This window comes from Scyliorhinus torazame, chromosome 3 (genome assembly GCF_047496885.1).
Source record: "Scyliorhinus torazame isolate Kashiwa2021f chromosome 3, sScyTor2.1, whole genome shotgun sequence".
Lineage (NCBI taxonomy): Eukaryota > Metazoa > Chordata > Chondrichthyes > Carcharhiniformes > Scyliorhinidae > Scyliorhinus > Scyliorhinus torazame.
This window is the reverse complement of record NC_092709.1, coordinates 202,470,292-202,490,918: the sequence shown is the minus strand read 5'-3', so window position 1 is coordinate 202,490,918 and position 20,627 is coordinate 202,470,292. Positions and strand designations below refer to the sequence as shown.

At 46.2% G+C, this 20,627-nt stretch overlaps 1 protein-coding gene across 2 annotated transcripts in view; it reads left to right on the top strand.

Annotated features, from left to right (window-relative positions):
* The window catches only part of usp46 (ubiquitin specific peptidase 46), a 112,171-nt gene that overhangs the window by 46,631 nt on the left and 44,913 nt on the right, over positions 1–20,627 (top strand). For both annotated transcript variants that reach the window (XM_072496758.1, XM_072496757.1), the window contains 2 exons: positions 12,116–12,329; positions 15,698–15,927. In XM_072496758.1, coding sequence (XP_072352859.1) covers positions 12,116–12,329; positions 15,698–15,927 — 444 coding nt within the window. The remainder of the gene's footprint in view (positions 1–12,115; positions 12,330–15,697; positions 15,928–20,627) is intronic.

Below are 20,627 nucleotides of genomic sequence, written 5' to 3'. Positions count from 1 at the left end.
TTGTTAGTCAAGGACAGTATTACAGTGGCAGAAAGGACGTTTGATGAGGACTCGTCGATTGAGGTAGTATGGGCTGAGGTTAGAAACAGGAAAGGAGAGATCACCCTGTTAGGGGTTTTCTATAGGCCTCCGAAAAGTTCCAGAGATGTAGAGGAAAGGATTGCAAAGATGATTCTGGATAGGAGCGAAAGCAACAGGGTAGTTGTTATGGGAGACTTTAACTTTCCAAATATTGACTGGAAACGCTATAGTTCGAGTACTTTAGATGGGTCCGTTTTTGTCCAATGTGTGCAGGAGGGTTTCCTGACACAGTATGTAGATAGGCCAACGAGAGGCGAGGCTGTATTGGATTTGGTACTGGGTAATGAACCAGGACAGGTGTTAGATTTGGAGGCAGGTGAGCACTTTGGTGATAGTGACCACAATTCGATTACGTTTACTTTAGTGATGGAAAGGGATAGGTATATACCGCAGGGCAAGAGTTATATCTGGGGGAAAGGCAATTATGATGCGATGAGGCAAGACTTAGGATGCATCAGATGGAGAGGAAAACTGCAGGGGATGGGCACAATGGAAATGTGGAGCTTGTTCAAGGAACAGCTACTGCGTGTCCTTGATAAGTATGTACCTGTCAGGCAGGGAGGAAGTGGTCGAGCAAGGGAACCGTGGTTTACTAAGGCAGTCGAAACACTTGTCAAGAGGAAGAAGGAGGCTTATGTAAAGATGAGACATGAAGGTTCAGTAAGGGCACTCGAGAGTTACAAGTTAGCTAGGAAGGACCTAAAGAGAGAGCTACGAAGAGCCAGGAGGGGACATGAGAAGTCTTTGGCAGGTAGGATCAAGGATAACCCTAAAGCTTTCTATAGATATGTCAGGAATAAAAGAATGACTAGGGTAAGAGTAGGGCCAGTCAAGGACAGTAGTGGGAAGTTGTGCTTGGAGTCCGAGGAGATAGGAGAGGTGCTAAATGAATATTTTTCGTCAGTATTCACACAGGAAAAAGACAATGTTGTCGAGGAGAATACTGAGATTCAGGCTACTAGACTAGAAGGGCTTGAGATTCATGAGGAGGAGGTGTTAACAATTCTGGAAAGGGTGAAAATAGATAAGTCCCCTGAGCCGGATGGGATTTATCCTAGGATTCTCTGGGAAGCTAGGGAGGAGATTGCTGAGCCTATGGCTTTGATCTTTAAGTCATCTTTGTCAACAGGAATAGTGCCAGAAGACTGGGGGATAGCAAATGTTGTCCCCTTGTTCAAGAAGGGGAGTAGAGACAACCCCGGTAACTATAGACCAGTGCCCTTACTTCTGTTGTGGGCAAAATCTTGGAAAGGTTTATAAGAGATAGGCTGTATAATCATCTGGAAAGGAATAATTTTTGATTAGACATAGTCAACACTGTTTTGTGAAGGCTAGGTCGTGCCTCACAAACCTTATTGAGTTCTTTGAGAAGGTGACCAAACAGGTGGATGAGGGTCAAGCAGTTGATGTGGTGTATATGGATTTCAGTAAAGCGTTTGATATGGTTCCCCACGGTAGGCTACTGCAGAAAATACGGAACCATGGGATTCAGGGAGATTTAGCAGTTTGGATCAGACATTGGCTAGCTGGAAGAAGACAAAGGGTGGTGGTTGATGGGAAATGTTCAGACTGGAGTCCAGTTACTAGTGGTGTACCACAAGGATCTGTTTTGGGGCCACTGCTGTTTGTCATTTTTATAAATGACCTGGAGGAGGGTGTAGAATGATGGGTGAGTAAATCTGCAGATGCCACTAAAGTCGGTGGAGTTGTGGACAGTGCGGAAGGATGTTACAAGTTACAGCGGGACATAGATAAGCTGCAGCGCTGGGCTGAGAGGTGGCAAATGGAGTTTAATGCAGAAAAGTGTGAGGTGATTCATTTTGGAAGGAATAACAGGAAGACAGAGTACTGGGCTAATGGTAAGATTCTTGGCAGTGTGGATGAGCAGAGAGATCTCGGTGTCCATGTACATAGATCCCTGAAAGTTGCCACCCAGGTTGAGAGGGTTGTTAAGAAGGCGTACGGTGTGTTAGTTTTTATTGGTAGAGGGATTGAGTTTCGGAGCCATGAGGTCATGTTGCAGCTGTACAAAACTCTGGTGCGGCCGCATTTGGCGTATTGCGTGCAATTCTGGTCGCCGCATTATAGGAAGGATGTGGAAGCATTGGAAAGGGTGCAGAGGAGATTTACCAGAATGTTGCCTGGTCTGGAGGGAAGACCTTATGAGGGAAGGCTGAGGGACTTGAGGCTGTTTTCGTTAGGGAGAAGAAGGTTAAGAGGCGACTTAATTGAGGCTTACAAGATGATCAGAGGATTGGATAGGGTGGACAGTGAGAGCCTTTTCCCTCGGATGGTGATGTCTAGCATGAGGGGACATAGCTTTAAATTGAGGGGAGATAGATATAAGACAGACGTCAGAGGTAGGTTCTTTACTCCGAGAGCAGTAAGGGCGTGGAATGTCCTGCCTGCAACAGTAGTGGACTGTCCAACACTAAGGGTATTCAAATGGTCATTGGATAGACATATGGACGATAAGGGAATAGTGTAGATGGGCTTTAGAGTGGTTTCACAGGTCGGCGCAACATGGAGGGCCGAAGGGCCTGTACTGCGCTGTAATGTTCTATTCTATTCTTCTCTCTCTCTGTCTCTCTCTCTGTCTCTCTCTCTGTCTCTCTCTCTGTCTCTGTGTGTCTCTCTCTGTGTGTCTCTCTCTGTGTGTCTCTCTCTGTGTGTGTCTCTCTCTGTGTGTCTCTCTCTGTGTGTCTCTCTCTGTGTGTCTCTCTCTGTGTGTCTCTCTCTGTGTGTCTCTCTCTGTGTGTCTCTCTCTGTGTGTCTCTCTCTGTGTGTCTCTCTCTGTGTGTCTCTCTCTGTGTGTCTCTCTCTGTGTGTCTCTCTCTGTGTGTCTCTCTCTGTGTGTCTCTCTCTGTGTGTCTCTCTCTGTGTGTCTCTCTCTGTGTGTCTCTCTCTGTGTGTCTCTCTCTGTGTGTCTCTCTCTGTGTGTCTCTCTCTGTGTGTCTCTCTCTGTGTGTCTCTCTCTGTGTGTCTCTCTCTGTGTGTCTCTCTCTCTCTGTGTGTCTCTCTCTCTCTGTGTGTCTCTCTCTCTCTGTGTGTCTCTCTCTCTCTGTGTGTCTCTCTCTCTCTGTGTGTCTCTCTCTCTCTGTGTGTCTCTCTGTGTGTCTCTCTCTCTCTGTGTGTCTCTCTCTCTCTGTGTGTCTCTCTCTCTCTGTGTGTCTCTCTGTCTCTGTGTGTCTCTCTCTCTCTGTGTGTCTCTCTGTCTCTCTCTCTCTCTGTCTCTCTCTCTCTCTCTCTCTGTCTCTCTCTCTCTCTCTGTCTCTCTCTCTCTCTCTGTCTTTCTCTCTCTCTCTGTCTTTCTCTCTCTCTCTGTCTTTCTCTCTCTCTCTGTCTCTCTCTCTCTCTCTGTCTCTCTCTCTCTCTCTGTCTCTCTCTCTCTCTCTCTCTGTGGAAACCCAGTAGTCACTGCCTGCCAATCGGGAAAAAAAGATCCATTTATTCCAATCCTGCTTCCTGTCTGCTTACCAGCTTTCTATCCATCTCCAGACACTACCCGCAATCCCATGCGCTTTAACTTTACATCGTGATCTGCTATGTGAGACCTTGTTGAAAGCCTTCTGAAAGTCTAAACCACACCTACCCATTTCTTCCTGGTCAACTAGTTACATCTTTAAAGAATTCCAATAGATTTGGCAAGCATGATTATCCTTTCGTAAATCCAGAGAATCAGAGAATTTATGGTGCAAAAGGAGGCCATTCGGCCCATCGAGTCTGCACCAGCCCTTGGAAAGAGTACCCCACTTAAGCCCACGCCTCCGCCCTTGCCCTGTAACCCAATAACCCCACCCAACCTTTTTTTGGACACTAAGGGCAATTTATCATGGCCAATCCACCTAACCCGCACATCTTTGGACTGTGGGAGGAAACTGGAGCACTCGGTGGAAACCCACGCTCACACGGGGAGGACGTGGAGACCCTGCACAGACAGTGAATCAAGCCGGGAATCGAACCTGTAACCCTGGAGCTGTGAAGCAACAGTGCTAACAGTGCTAACCACTGTGCTACCGTGCTGCCCTTTATCTGATATATGCCGCTGCTTTCCAAATACTGTGCTGTGAAATCCATGATAATAGACTCCAGCAACTTCCTCACTACCGACGTTAGGCTCGCTGGTCTATACTTCTGTTTCCCCTGTTTTCTCTCTCCTTCCCTTTTTGAAAAGTGGGCTTATATAAGTTTTCCTCCAATCTGTTGGAACCATTCCAGAGTCCTAAGAATTCTGGAAAATGACCCCCAATGGATCTACTATTTCTAGGGCCACTTCCTTAATAATAATAATCTTTATTATTGTCACAAGTAGGCTTACATTAACACTGTGATGAAGTTACTGTGAAAATCCCCTCGTCGCCACACTACGGCACCTGTTCGGGTACAGAGAGGGAGAATTCAGAATGTTCAGTTCACCTAACAAGCACGTTTTTCGGGACTTGTGGGAGGAAACGGGAGCACCTGGAGGAAACCCACGCAGATACTGGGACCATTTAAATTACATCAACTGCACTACCCTCATCTATACACTCAGTTACATGCTCAAAAAATGCAATCAAAATTGTTAGGCATGACCTCCCTCTGACAAAGCCATGCTGACTTTCCCTGATCTAAATCTTGCTTCTCCAAGTGGAGATAGATTCTCTCCTCCAGAATCTTCTCCAGTAATTTCCCAACCATTGACTTGAGACTCACCAGTCTGCAGTTCCCTGGCTTGTCTCTGCAACATTTCTTAAATAGTGGGCTTGTCTTTCTTAAATTAGCTGTTCTCCAGTCCTCTGGCATCTCCTCTGTGGTCAGAGAGGAATTAAAAATGTGGATCAGAGCCCCGGCAATCTCCTCCCTCACCTCCCCCAATTCATCAGGACCTAGAGATTTGCCCACTTTTAAGCCTGTCAATACCTTGTTTTTATTCCTTCGGACAATTTGCTCAAGAACCTCTCAAGCTCTCTCCCTGAGTTCCATAACTACCTCCTTATTCTCTTGGATGAAGACAGATGTGAAATATTCATTCAACACCCTACCAATGTCCTGTGGCTCTACCCACAGATTTCCCCCTTAATGGACCCTACTCTTTCCCTGGTTATCCTCTTCCCATTGATATACTTATAGAATATCTTGAGGTTTTCCCAACTTTTACCAGCCAGAGCTTTCTCATATCCCCTCTTTGCTCTCCTAATTGATTTCTTAAGCTCCATCCTGCACTTTCTGTACTCCACTAATCCCTCTGCAGACTTGCTCCCCTTATATTTGTTAAAAGCCTCTCTTTTCCTTCACATCATAGCCTAAATGTCTCTGGTCATCCATGGTTCTCTGTTACACCTTCCTATTACCCTAGAGGGGACATATTGGGCTTGTACCCTCCCTATTTCATCTTTGAATGTGCCCCCCCCCCTCCCCTCCAAACTGCTCTTTTGTAGATTTCCCTACAAGCAACTCTTTTTCCAGTCTACCTTGGCCAGATCCTGCCTTACTTTGTTAAAATCTACCCTTCCCCCTTTTGCAAAACCTTTTTTTGCAACTTGTCTATTTCTTTGTCCAAAACAAATTTAAATTAAACCATGTTGTGGTCGCTATCACTAAAATGCTCCCCTCCCAACACACCAACCACCTGTCCAGCTTCATTCATAGTTGGGTCCAGCACTGCACCAGCCCTTGCTGGATTCTCTACAAATTGAGCTAAAAAATTCCCCTGTATACATTTTTAAGAACGCCACTTCATCTAAGCCCTTATCATGATGGCTATCCCAATTAATTTTGGGAAAGTTGAAATCATCTAATATAATTACCCTCTTATTATTTTTACACCCCTCCATGAATTGCGCACATATTTGCTCCTCAATTTCCTGCTGACTATCTGGGGGTCTATAATAAATATCTAGCAATGTAGCTATCCCTTCTTGTTTATTCCTAAGCTCTACCCACAAAGCTTCATTTGATGCCCCCTCCCAAGATATCATCTCTCCTTACTGCAGTAACTGCCTCCTTAACTGATAATGCAATGCCTCCTCCTCTTTTACCCCTTCCTCTGTCTTGCCTGACGATTCTACATCCTGGGATGTTGAGTTGCCAATCCCTCACTCAACCATGTCTCTGTGATAGCTATAATTATATCATAATTACACAAAGAACAATACAGCACAGGAACAGGCCCTTCAGCCCTCTAAGCCTGTACCGGGCATGATACCACCCTTGGCCAAAATTCTAAAGAAATGTGTCAATCATTGCCCTGAACTCCTCTGTTTTACCTTTAATACTCCTGGCATTAAAGTACTCTAGGACAAAGATTATCTGACCCTGTATCTTTTTCCACCTTCAATCCCATTAATTTCCCCAAAACCATTTCTTTACTAAAACTGATTTCCTTCAGCTCTTCACTAAAACTTATGTTTCTCAGGACTTCGGGTACATTATTCATGTCTTCCTTCGTGAAGACAGAAGTAAAGTATGAATTTAGTTCCTCAGCTATTTCTTTGTTCCCCGTTCTGAATTCCCCTGTTTCCGACTGTAAGGGACTTGCATTCATTTTTGTCAATCTTTTTATCTTTACGTACTTTGTTGAGCTCGGACGCTAAGCTCCAAGTACCCACTGAAGCAGATGGATTGTGTTGGGTCAGCACCTTGCTGTTTTGAGTCTGTCTGCCTGACCCGAGGTGGGTGGTGGCTGACCAGTGGGACACAATGGTCCCTCCCACCGCCAGAGACAGACCACCCATTCTCTACATCAATTGCGCTTCGCTTATCACTTGTAAGTATTGTCTCTAGTGTTCTGTTAATGCTCTGCAGTGATACTGGACTATTCTGTCCAGGGCGCAAACATGGGCAAAATGTATGGCGACTCTGGGCTGCTCAAACGTCAAGATTGTCTTCTTCATCTCCCCGGTTGAGTCCAAAGAAATACAAAGCACAACATATGGCACAAACTTGGTTGTAGGAGCGGCTGAAAAGATGACATATTTAAACATCAGTCTGCCTTTGGGCTGCACTCCAGGTTAGTCTGTCAGTGTTTACTCTCTTAGTTTTCACCTCTGGAACAAGGCAGTAGAGCTATTCTCCCATAGCTGGTAGTTTGGTTCATTAGTAATTAGTGCCATGGTGTCTCCACGTGCCTGAAGGCCTGCTGCTCCAAAGGCAAAAATAAATGAAACCACAGGCCATCCAACATTGACCTAAGCACCGCAAAGCATATCTAGTCCTGTGAATCTTGCAAAAATCTAGATCTCCTTCCTAACATCTGGGGTTAGTGTTAAAATTGGGAGCGCTCTTCCACAGACTAGTTGCAATGTCAACCCCAGAGAGGCTTGGTATACCACTACTGACTGAACTGGCTGAGTCTTGAAGGAAATAGCTGTTAACTGGGTCTGCAGATGTTGGTGAGAGAACCAACGAGAGGGGAAAAACCCACTTGACCTCACCAATCTATCTGTCGTAGATGCATCTGCTCATGACCGTTTTAGTAGGAGTGACCATCGCCCAGTCCATGTCGAGAAAAAGACCCATTATTATGTGTGGCACTACCACAGTTCTAAATGGGGTAGATTTGAACAGATCGAGCAGTTCAAAACTTGGCATCCATGAGGCACTGTGGGCCATCAGCAGCAGTAGAATTGTATTCAGCCGCAATCTGTAACCTCATGGCCTTGCTCCACTCGATCCCCGACCCAGGGGATTTAACCTGGTTCAATGAAGAGTGCAGGAGCACATGCCAGGAGCAGCACCAGGTGTACCAAAAAATGCGGTGTCAACCAGTGATCATACAGGACTAGCATGCCAAACAATGGAAACAGCATGTGACAGGCATGGTGATTCCCATAACCAATAGGTTTGATATAAGCTCTGCAGCCCTGCCACATCCAGCCATGAATGGTGGAAATAACTAACCAACTGGAGGAGGAGGCTCTGCAAATATCCCCATCCTCAACGATGGGGGGAGTGCAGCAAATAGTGCAAAAGAGAAGGATGAAGTATTTGCAACTATTCAGCCAGAAGTGCCGAGTGGATGATCCATCTCGGTCTCCAGCATCACTGATGCCAGTCTTCAGCCACTTCAATTCCTTCCAAGTGAAACTACAACAGGAGAAATCTCAGCCAACTACTGCCTCATCAGTCCACTCTTGATCATCAGCAAAGTGACATCAAGTGCTACCAAGCAGCACTTAATTTCAACATAAACCTATTCTCTGATACTCAGTTTGGGTTTCTCCATGCACACTGTACCCCTGACCTCATGATCACTTGGTCCAAACATGGTCAAAACAGCTGAACTCCAGAAGTGAGAATGCTGCCCTTGATACCAAGGAAGATTTGATCCAGTATGGCATCAAGGAGCCTAGCAAAACTGGAGTCAATGGGCATCTGGGAGGGAGAGAAACTCCACTGGTTTGAGTCATACCTTTTTTTTTTTCAATTTAAGAGTACCCAATTCATTTTTCCAATTTAATGTGGCCAATCCACCTACCTTGCACACATTTGGGTTGTGGGGGCGAAACCCACGCAAACACGGGGAGAATGTGTAAACTCCACACTGACAGTGACCCAGAGCCGGGATCGAACCTGGGACCTCGGCGCGCGAGGCTGCAGTGCTACCTACTACGCCATCGTGCTGCCCTTGGTTTGAGTCATACCTGGTGCAAAGGGAGATGGTTGTGATTGTTGGGGGTTAATCATCTCAGATCCAGGACACCACTGCAGGGCCCAGGCCCAGGAATTTTCAACTTCATCAATGACCTTCCCTCCACCATAAGGTCAAGTGGGGTGTTCGCTGACAATTGCACAGTGTTAATACCATTCACGGTGACAACCCGGATACTGAAGCAGGCCTGGGAATAGCCAGATTTGGGCTAAGTGGAAAGTAACATTCAGCCACAAGTGTCAGGCAATGACCATTTCCAACAAGCGAGAATCTAACCATCTCTCCATGTCATTCAGTGGTGTTACCATCATTGAATCCCCAACCATCAATTACTTAGGGGTTTCCATGGACCAATAACGGAACTGGACTAACCATATATATACTGTGGCCACAAGAGCATGTTAAAGGTTGGGAATTCTGCAGTAAGTCTCCCAAAAGCCTGTTTACCATCTGCAAAGCACAAGTCAGGAGTGTGATGGAATACTCTCCACTTGCCTGGGATGAGTGCAATTCCAGCAACACTCCAAAAGCTCAACACCATCCAGGACAAAGTTATCTGCTTGATTGGCACTTCAGTGCCAAACAATATTCCCTCCCTCCACCATGATACAAAGTGGCAGCCGTGTGTACCCCTACAAGATGCACTGCAGCAACTCACCAAGATTCATTCGAAAACAATTTCCAAACTCGCAGCCTTTATCACCTAGAAACACTAGGGTGCCAGATGCATCACCTGCAATTCCACCTCTGCTGGGTCAAAACCTGGAACTCCCTTCCTTTCTTTTTTAAAAATATAAATTTAGAGCACCCAATTCATTTTTTCCAATTATGGGGCAATTTAGCATGGCCAATCCACCTACCCTGCACATCTTTTGGGTTGTGGGGGCGAAACCCACGCAAACACGGGGAGAATGTGCAAACTCCACACGGACAGTGACCCAGAGTCAGGACCCTGGGACCTCAGCGCCATGAGGCAGCAGGGCTAACCCACTGCGCCACCGTGCTGCCCGGAACTTCCTTCCTAACAGCACTGTGGGTGTACCCACACATGGACTGCAGTGGTTCAAGAAGGCAGCTCCTCACTTTCTCGAGGGCAATTAGTGATGGCCAACAGATGCTGGTCGAGCGAACGACATCCGCGTCCTGTGGAAAAAATGAAAATAAAACCCAAGTGAATAAAACAAAAGAGGCTGTGTACCAATGGGGGCATTTGGCATTGACAATACTGCTAGCCAGCTGTGTAAGCTGATAATAGGAAGCAAGTAGCACCAGTAAAAATAGGACATGCTAACTCTTCACCCACATGAGATGTCACATCAACTTGTTGGAGAATATGTTCCTAAAATAGGTTTATTTGTAACGAAAGCATTTTTGACGTGTCTCCAGTGTTGGTCCATAAGACATAGGAACAGAATTAGGTCACTCGGCCCTTTGAGTCTGCTCCGCCATTCAATAATGGCTGACGTTTTTCTCATACCCATTCTCCTGCCTTCTCCCCATAACCCCTCATCCGCTTGTTAATCAGGAACCTGTCTATCTCTGTCTTAAGGACACTGATTTGGCCTCCGCAGCCTTCTGCGGCAAATAGTTCCACAGATTCACCACCCTCTGGCTGGAGAAATTCCTCCTCATCTCAGTTTTAAAGGATCGTCCCTTAAGTCTGAGGCTGCGCCCTCTGGTTCCAAGTTTTTCCTACTAGTGGGAACGTTCTCTCCATGTCCATTCTATCTAGGCCTCAGTATCCTATAAGTTTCAATAAGACCACCCCCCCCCCCCCCCCCCTCCCATCCTTCTAAGCTCCCAACGAGTACAGACCCAGAGTCCTCAACCGCTTCTCTTGTGAGCGCTTCTACTCTGAGTGTCTTTTAAAAGCTGTATGGAATCATCAATACTTCATTGGTCTACTGAATTTTTAAAAAATGCTTACTAGTGCCTGTGTGCTTAAGTAAATGAGTGCAGTTTGAATAGCCTCCTAAACCAGCACTTTCACTGGAACTTCTCAATTTTGACCTGGGGAAGTGTGGTCTGTATGTGAATGTGGCCTGATCAAGGAAACACTGAATCCTAAACTAGTGTAAAAGATTGTGGAGAGGTAATTTTGGATGTAATTCATGAGTTTAAAATTCCTCATTCATCTGAGCTTATTTGACATGATGTTTGTCCACATGGCACTAATATTACAAGAAATAGTCCAGTCGAAATCCTGTTCCCTAATGTTTGTTCGTGTAAACAGAAGCATTTGACTAATGTTTAAAATGCACAAGCCTGTGTATTTTAGTAGCATGATCAAACTGGCTCTACAGCAGCAGAGTAATTGTTACACACTAGATTCTCAATTCCGCTTCTGCCTCAATGCCTAAAATTCCTATGTATTCATACCTGAAAACTCTGTTTTCCCTTTTGTCGTATTATTTTTCAGTTTGTATATTTTTTGTTCTTTTGTCTGTGTGCAATGTTGTTAAAATCCAATTCAAAAACTAATAACAATATATATTTTTTAAATTCCAAGTACCAGATCACTTTCCATCTACTCCTGTAGATTAAAAGAGAAAATACTGGAAATGCTCAACAGGTCAGGCATCACCTGGGAGAGAGAAACAGCTGATGCTTCAGTTTGCTGACCTTTTAACCAGAACTTGGGAGAAATTGAGATGTAACAGGCACCTAAGCAAGTACAAAAGCAGAGAAAAGGAAGGAGGAGAGAAAAGCTGATGGGGTGAAAAACTGGAGCGATTTGGAGGGGGCGGGGAAAAGGGAATGGTAAAGGGCCAAATGGAAGAAATGAAAGTTGGGTCTAGAGGACCCAACAGCAGAATAACTGCCAAAAGCTACTGTTTGAAGAGGGGGCAGATTTCCAGCATCCAGTTATGGCCTTTTCTACTCCTATATTACCTGTTGGTTTATGAATAAACCCTTGTCCAGGTAAGAAAACATGGTCAGAACTGCAGGAAGTTAAATAATTTAAAATGTTCTGCCCTGAAAAAAGGTAGCAAGGTTTCCTTGTGGTTCGTTTTGTAGATGAAAATTTTAAATCACAAAACCTAATTCCTTTTATGTCACATCGTCCAGATTGTGGAGTGAATGACTGATGGCGTAGAGAATTGCTGTTTTTAAAAAAAAGAACCCTCTATTTCAAGCTTGACCAGCTCTGTACAATGCAGTTTTGGTCAAATGTGAATTTGAGGCAGTGCATGTTGAAATCAAAGTGTATGGCTTTAACTATAGTGTGTTATGAAATATAAGTGCGATTTAATAAAACTGTTGACATTCTTTTAAGCTAATATCCCCCTTGTGGTTGACTGAAAACAAAATATATTTTGAATGAAGGAACATTGTTAGATTTTAATGATCTTAATGTTAGATTTTAATGATCTTAATGTTGAATGTATCTTGCTGTGCTAGTTTGGGAACACCTGCTATTGTAACTCTGTGTTGCAAGCGCTCTACTTCTGCCGACCATTTCGAGAGAATGTACTTGCATACAAGGCACAGCAGAAGAAGAAGGAAAATCTGTTGATTTGTCTAGCCGACCTCTTCCATAGCATTGCAACCCAGAAGAAAAAAGTCGGTGTGATTCCTCCGAAGAAATTCATTTCCAGGTTGCGTAAAGAGAATGGTGAGTTGTGCAGCAAGATTATATGTATTCTGAATGTTTATTTGCTAGACATTTTACTTTTCACTGGCTCAAGTCAATCCATTTTCCATAGTTTTTACACCCACATTGTGTGATGTCATACTTTAGGTATTAAGATTTTAAGAAAATCCTGAAGGTAATTTTCTTCCAGTGTGATATTTGCGTAACAGCTGTTTTTATATTAGACAGAAAGATGGTGCATATCAAGGGGACTATACCTCACAATTTTATAGATAATGTGTTATATATTGTTACCTATCCTATTGTTGGAAATAAATCAAATAATAGGGTAAATTTCTAGAGAAGTCAGTTTGTTTTGGCATCTTCACTCAGTTATGTCCAGTTTTATGTTAAGGTGCAAGTGTTAAATTAACTCTTGCACTGGGTTACCAGATTTTTCTTTGAACTCGAGGCAACAACGGCTGCATATAATAATAGTCACCACTATTAACACAAAAAAGAAAAGAGCGCAAATGAACTTTTAAAGCGCACAAGCTGGGATCCTGGCATGTGATTTGATCTGTGGAGAGTGCTGTTATCTGGCATAAATATATATATTTTTTCCTCTGCACCTCTGATATTGCAGGCAGAAACCTCTCTTGTTGTTTAGACAAACAACAGTTTAATTGGGTACCTGATTATTTTTTATTGGATGTTACCGGCTGGGCCAGAATTTATTTTGTCTATCCCTAATTGCCCTTAAAATGAGTGACTTGCTAGGCCATTTCATAGAATCCCTGCAGCACAGAAGGATGCCATTCAGCCCATCGAGTCTGCACCAACCCTCCGAAACAATACCCTACCAGGCCCACTTGCTCACCTTATCCGTGTAACCCCACCAAACCGCCACATCTTTGGACTGTGGGAGGAAACTGGAGCACCGGGCGGAAACCCACACAGACACTGGGGCGAACGTGCAAACGCCACATAGACTGAAATTGAACACTGGTCCCTAGCTCTGTGAGGCAGCAGTGCTAACCAATGTGTCACTGTACCTTTTATGACAGGCAGGAAGCAAAGAGTAGGGATAAATGGGGCATTGTTAAATTGGTAGACTGTGCTTAGTGGAGTGCCACAAGAATCAGTGCTGGGATCTCAGCTATTTACACTCCCTATATTAATGAAGTGACTTGGAAGAGACTATCAAAGTTTGCTGATGATACAAAGCTAGGTGGGGATGCACCTGGAGGAAACCCACAAAGGCACTGGGAGAACGTTCACGCAGTCACTCGAGGCTAGAATCTGGCACTGTGAGGCAGCCATGCTAACCACTGTGCTGCATTTAAGAGATTGGGAAACACACACAGGCTAAGGATGGCAGATTTATTTTTGGAAAGGACACTAGTGAACCAGATGGGTTTTTCCAACAATAGTTTCATGGTCAATGTGAGACTTTTAATTCCATATTTTTATTGAGTGCCATGGAATTTGAACTCCGAGCATCACCCGGGGTAAAGTAGACTAGTGACCATACCACTAAGTCACCACCTGCCCGGGCAGTTTGCCTTCTCACATGAGCTCCTCTATGAATCAAGTGAAAGTATGATAATGATGCAACCAAACATATTACAACGCAACTCGACATTTTGGTTGACAGTGTGTCTCTTTCGTAGCTGATCCCTGGGCTAAGGTAAAGTTGTCATAAGGCTGCTTTCCCCTTTGAGAGGGAGAGCTGGCTTAACCTAAAGATCACCACATCTTGGGTGAGGGGCAAGGTTGAGAAGGCGTGCCTTCACGAATAGCCTGAGCTGGTATGGGAATTGAACCCACGCTGCTGGCCTTGTTCTGCACCACAAACCAGCTGTCTAGCCCACCGAGCTAAACTGGCCCTTGTTGATGTATTAGTTCTTTCTTGCAAGGAACATTAACTGTCTTTCAGAGGTGAGATCCTAGTGAAGGTATAGCATACCTCCCACTATTGCCTGCTCAGTAAATGTCCAAGATGTCATGAGGAAATTGCATTTAAACAAAAACATCATATGAAAATAGGACAGAAATAAACTATAAAAATGTGGTGATTTGCAAAAGGCTGAAACCAACAGATTGGGATATCATCATGACAAATATACAGATTTGTTAAGCATTATAACAACTGATCCTCCCAAGTGGTGAGGAGGATGTTAAGAGGATTCAAGATGATTTATTCAATTTGAGTGAGTGGGCAAACACATTGCAGATGCTGTATAATGTGGATAAATGTGAAATCATCCATTTTGGATGGAGAAACCGAATGGTAGAGTATTATTTAAATGGTGATGGATTGGGAAATGTTGATGTACAAAAGGACCTCATAAACCAGTCACTGAAAGCAAGAATGCAGGTATAGCAAGTGGTTAGGAAGACAAAGGATATTGGCTTTCATTTCAAGAGGACTCGAGTACATGAGCAAGGATGTCTTACTGCATCTATACAGGACCTTGGTGAGACCACACCTGGAGTAGTGTGTGCAGTTTTGGTCTCCTTATCTCAGAAATTATTATAGAGGGAGTGCCGCAAAGGCTCACCAGACTGATTCCTGGGGTGGCAGGATTGTCATGTGAGGAGAGATTGGGTTGATTGGGCCTGGAAATTGGAAAAATGAGAGGGTATCTGATCGAAATGTATACAATTTTGACACGGCTGGACAGACAGACTGGATGCAGTAATGTTGTTTCCTGTGGTGGGGGAAGGGAGGTCTAGAACAAGGGGTCACAGTCTTAAGGATATGGGATATGCCATTTGGGACTGAGAGCAGGAGAAACATCTTCACTGAGTGTGGTGAACCTGTGGAGTTCTCCAACACCAAGAAAGCTGTGGAGGCCAAGTCACTGAATATATTTAAGAAGGAAATAGATTTCTAGACTCGGGCATCGAGGGGTAAGGGGAGAGTGTAGGAGTATGGGGTTGAAAGAGGATCAGCTATGATATTGAATGGTGGAGCAGACTCGTAGGGCTGAATGGCCTACTCCCGCTCCTATTTTCTATGTTTCTAATGCTAGAATAGAAGATCTAGAACTAAACCTTCAAGACTCACTCTTTATTTAAATCTGCTTTATTATTTTTCTATTCTAAAATAGTCTGACAAACAAGAATAACTTGACAAACTTATTTGTTGAGCCAAGATTTCCTTTATTCATGTAGCAAAATCATCAATGTGCTATTTATAATTTCACCACAAGTAGGAAGTAAGGAAATCTCTGCTTCCTCCCCCACTTGCCCTACACTGTTAGTATGAGCTGAAGCCAGGTGTAGGGATGGAGGGCCACATGACCAGTGCCGTACTATTGTCACCGTCACTTGTTCTGTAAACTATAATCCCTTTGGAAGTTGGTCAAAGCTGACAGTTACATTTATTTTTCTTTTAACTGCAGACTTGTTTGATAACTACATGCAACAAGATGCACATGAGTTTCTAAACTACCTGCTGAACACCATCGCTGACATCTTGCAGGAAGAGAAGAAGCAAGAGAAACAGAATGGGAAGTTGAAGAATGGAAATGCGAATGAAGTAGAAGAAAACAGCAAGCCCGATCCGACCTGGGTGCACGAGATCTTCCAAGGAACACTCACTAATGAGACGCGATGTCTGAACTGTGAAACGGTGGGCAAAGGTTTTGAGAAAATATACATATTTTTTCTTCATCACTTTGTAGATATCTTGCCGTTTTTTGAATACTGTTTCATTCCTTCCTCGATTGAGGAACGAGAGGGTAATTTTTGCGATACTTGCGTGCACAAATCTGTGCCTCCTGTGGTCTACATCTTCAATGATATTAGGAAGTCTGATATCTTTCCCAGAAAGTAGAGTTAAGATTATGAATTCATTTGTCAAGTAGGAGAGTATCACAAATTGAATTGCAATATATACATATATATATATATATATATATATATTTATATTTTTTTTTGTTCATTTACGTGATGTGGGCATCGCTGGTCAGGCCAGCATCTATTGCCCTTCAGAGGGTGGTGGTGAATTGCCTTCTTGAACCATTGCAGTCCTTGAGGTCGTAGGTACACCCACTATGCTGTTAGGGAGAGTGTTCCAGAAGGAGTGATCTCGGACCACAGCGATCGTGTGGTGGCTCTGGAGGCGGAGTGGGGCTCCTAGGAGACCTTTGTAAAACGCTGAGGGCAAAGGTGGAGGAGCAGGAGAATGTCTTGAGAAGGCAGAACCTGCGAATCGTGGGCCTGCCTGCAGGAGTGGAAGGTGTGAGTGCCACGAGGTACGTCTCGAGGATGCTGGCGGGACTGGTGGTAGAAGGGGTGCTAGATAAGGCACCTGAAGTGGACCGAGCGCATAGGTCTCTGAGGCAAAAGCCCAGAGCTGGGGAGCCGCCGCAGGCGGTGATCGTGAGACTCCATAAATTTGTGGAGAAAGAGAAAATTCTACGGTGGGTCAGGGAGAAGCGTAGCTGCAACTAGGAGGGAAATAACATCCGGATTTATCAGGACATCGGAGCCAAGTTGGCAAAACGGCGGGCAGGTTTCAACAAGGCCAAGGCGGTGCTGTACCGGCGGCAGATCAGGTTTGGGGTGCTCTACCCGGTGAAATTATGGGTGACGTTCGGAGGCCGGGAGTATTATTTTGAGAACCCTGAAGCGGCCAAAGACTTCATTAATGAGCATAAACTGGGGGAGAACTGAGTGGACAATGCTTGGGAACCGGGGTGCTGGCACTATGTAATGGTCGGGAGCATGTTTGAAGTGGGTGGAGGGATTGGGGGATTTTTGCCTTTTTTTGTTTGGGGGAGGGGGTTTCTGTTCAATGTTGAGATTGTAAGGAGTTGTAGGGGTGAAAGGTTTGTGGGGATTGATGTTCCCATCCCCCCTCCTGTTTTATGGGACTGTTTGTGTTTAACATCTGTTTGTTTGTTTTTGGAGAAGGCTACCTGGAGTTCAGGAGAAGTCCTTGTTTGGGTGGGGGAGGGTAAGGGCAGCAGGAGGCCTTCTTTGAGCTGAGGAGTTGGGGGGGAAGAGGGAAGAGGTCACGAGGATGTGCCTTTGGGCAGGGGCAGCCGCGCTAGCAGGTTATGTTGGTGAACGGAAGTGAGGTGGTGGGGGAGAAGGCCAAGAGGGGTGGTTGCGGGGAGGGGGGAAAAGGAGAAGTGGGGGGGGGGGGGGGAGAAAGAAGGGGAAAAGGGGGGGGGGGGGTTCTGCGACGTGGCAGGGGTGAGAGATGACATGGTCAAGTGCGAAGCAAGGGGCCATCTGGGATGGGCTAGGTACAGAGTGGAATTAAAGGGGCAGACGTTAAGTGGGGAAGCTGAAGGACGTTAGAGTTGATTGGAGGCACAAGCCTCTGGTAAGGTCCGTAATGTGGAACATCCGGGGACTGAATGGGCCGGTTAAAAGGTCGCTGGTGTTCGCGCTCCTCAGGAGCTTGAAAGCGGGGATGTCTTTTTGCAGGAGACACACCTCCGTGTGAAGGACCAGGCTAGGTTAAGGAAGGGGTGGGTCGGGCAGGTTTTTCACTCGGGGTTTGATTTGAAATCGAGGGGTGTGGTGATTTTAATGAGCAAAAAAATGGAATTCGAGAGTGCGAAGGAGGTGAGGGATCCAGGTGGGAGATATGTGATTGTGAGTGGGGTATTGGAAGGGGCACCGGTAGTGTTGGTAAATGTGTATCACCAAATTGGGATGATGTGGGTTTTATGAGGGGGTTGCTGGCAGCAATCCCGGATTTGGCCACGTACCAGTTGATCATGGGAGGAGATTTTAACTGTGTCCTGGAGCCGAGGGTGGATAGATCAAGCCCCAGGTCGATGGGTTGGGTACGAATGGCAAGGGAGCTGGGGGGGGTTTATGGAGAGGATGGGCATGGTGGATCCATGGCGCTTTCAGAACCCAAGGAGAAGGGAGTATTCCTTTTCACACGTCCATAAGGTGTATTCGAGAATTGATTACTTTGTAGTGAGTCGGGAGATTTTGGTTGGGGTGGAGGGGGCAGAGTATGCGGGGATAGTTATCTCGGACCATGCACCCCACTGGCTGGATATTCGGTTCAGTACGGGATGAGAGCAGAGGCCGGGATGGAGGTTTGACTCGGGGTTGTTGGCGGATGGAGGTTTTTGTGATAAGGTGCGGTTGGCGATTAGGGATTATGTGGAGTTCAATCAGAATGGGGAGGTGTCGGCGGGCATTCTTTGGGAAGCGCTGAAGGCAGTGGTCCGGGGAGAAATTATCTCATTAATGGTTCATGCGAATAAGGAAAGGAGGGCGGAACATGACCATCTAGTGAGCGAGATGGTGGAGGTGGACAGGGAATATTCAAGGGTGCCCACCGTGGAGGGATTGGCGAGGAGGAAAAAGTTGGAGGGGCAATTTGACAGGCTGACAACGGGGAGGCGGTAGGGCAACTGTGTAGGGCAAGAGGGGTGCAATACGGGTATGGGGAGAAGGCGAGCTGCATGCTGGCGCACTAGCTGCGGAGGCAGGCTGCGTCCAGGGAAATATTGAAGATCCGGACTGGGGCTGGGGATGTGGTGTCAGAGCCAGGGAAGATAAATGAGGCATTTAGAGAGTATTACCAGGGACTTTATGAGGCAGACCCAGGAGGAGAGGAGGGGGACATGGGGCGGTTTCTGGGCGAGCTGGAATTTCCCCAGGTGGAGGAAGCAAAGAGGCAGGCGTTGGAGGTGCCCCTGGGGCTGAAGGAGGTGCTGGATAGTATCAGGGGTATGAAGTCGGGGAAGGCCCCTGGGCTGGATGGGTACCCGGCAGAATTTTATAAGGAATTTGCGGCGGACCTGGCACCACATCTGTTGGGGGCGTTCAATGAAGCACTGGAGAAGGGGGAGTTGCCGGAGACCACGAAGCAGGCAGTAATCACACTAATCCCCAAAAAAGGGAAGGATCCGATGGAATGTGGGTCGTATAGACCCATATCACTATTGAACACGGATGTGAAAGTATTGGCTAAGTTGTTGGCGGGGAGGATGGAGGATTGTGTCCCGGGGGTGGTTGCAGAAGATCAAACATGCTTCGTGAAGGGCAGGCAGCTCGCAAGTAAGACGGCTGTTGAATGTGGTGATGAATCCGTCGAGTGCTCTGGTACCGGAGGTGGTGGTGTCCATGAACCCGGAGAAAGTATTTGATCGGGTGGAGTGGCGGTACTTGTTCGAAGTTTTGGGAAGGTTTGGGTTTAGGCCGAGATTTGTGGCATGGGTGCGGTTGCTGTCTGTGGCGCCAAGAGCGAGGGTGAGGACGAATGATATGAGCTCACGAAGCTTTGACTTACACAGGGATACATAGCTGCTGTTTGCGCTGGCCATAGAGCCATTGGCGATGGCTCTCAGGGGGTTGGCAGAGTGGCAGGGGATAATGAGGGGACAGAGGGAGCATCGGGTGTCGCTCTATGCCGATGACCTCTTGCTGTATGTTTCGGATCCGTTGGAGTGTATGGGAAGGATTATGGGCCTGTTGGGGAGGTTTGGAGGGTTCTCAGGATACAAGCTGAATGTAGGGAAAAGCGAGATATTCCCTGTGAATGAGCTGGCACAGCGGTCTAATTTAGGGGGATACCATTTACGGTAGCGAGGGATAGGTTTAGGTACTTGGGGATTCAGGTGGCGAGGGAATGGACGGGGCTCCATAAGTGGAACTTAACGAAGCTGGTGGAGGATGACAGGGAGGATCTTAAGAGGTGGGATACACTGCACTTAACGTTGGTGGGGAGGGTCCAAGTGGTGTAAATGAATATTTTGCCCAGGTTCTTGTTTATCTTTCAGGCTCTCCCGATCTTTATACCAAACGCCTTTTTTCGGAAAGTGGACACAATCATCTCTGACTTTGTAGGGGCGGGGAAGGTGGTGAGGGTGGGGAGAACCCTGCTACAGAGGCAGAGGCAGCAGGGGGGGTTGGCGTTGCCAAACATGCTTCATTATTATTGAGCGGCGAATGTGGACAAGGTACGGAGGTGGTGGGAAGCAGAAGGGTTAGAGTGTAGGAGGAATCTTGTCAGGGGTCTAGTTTGAGGGCTATGGTGACGGCAGCATTGCCAATGGCTCCGAGTAGGTATTCAGGGAGCCCAGTGGTGCAGTCCGCGGTGAAGATATGGAATCAGCTGAGGAGGCATTTTAGGGTGGAAGGGATGTCGGTGCTAACGCCGCTGTGCGAGAATCATGGGTTTGAGCCAGGGGGGATGGATAGTGTGTACCGGAGATGGAGGGAAGTGGGGCTGGTCAAGCTGAGGGATTTGTATTTGGAGGAAGGGTTCGCCAGTCTGGAGGAGCTAAGGGAGAGGGTAGAGCTGCCGAGGGGTAGTGAGTTCAGGTATCTACAGGTTGGGGACTTTGCACG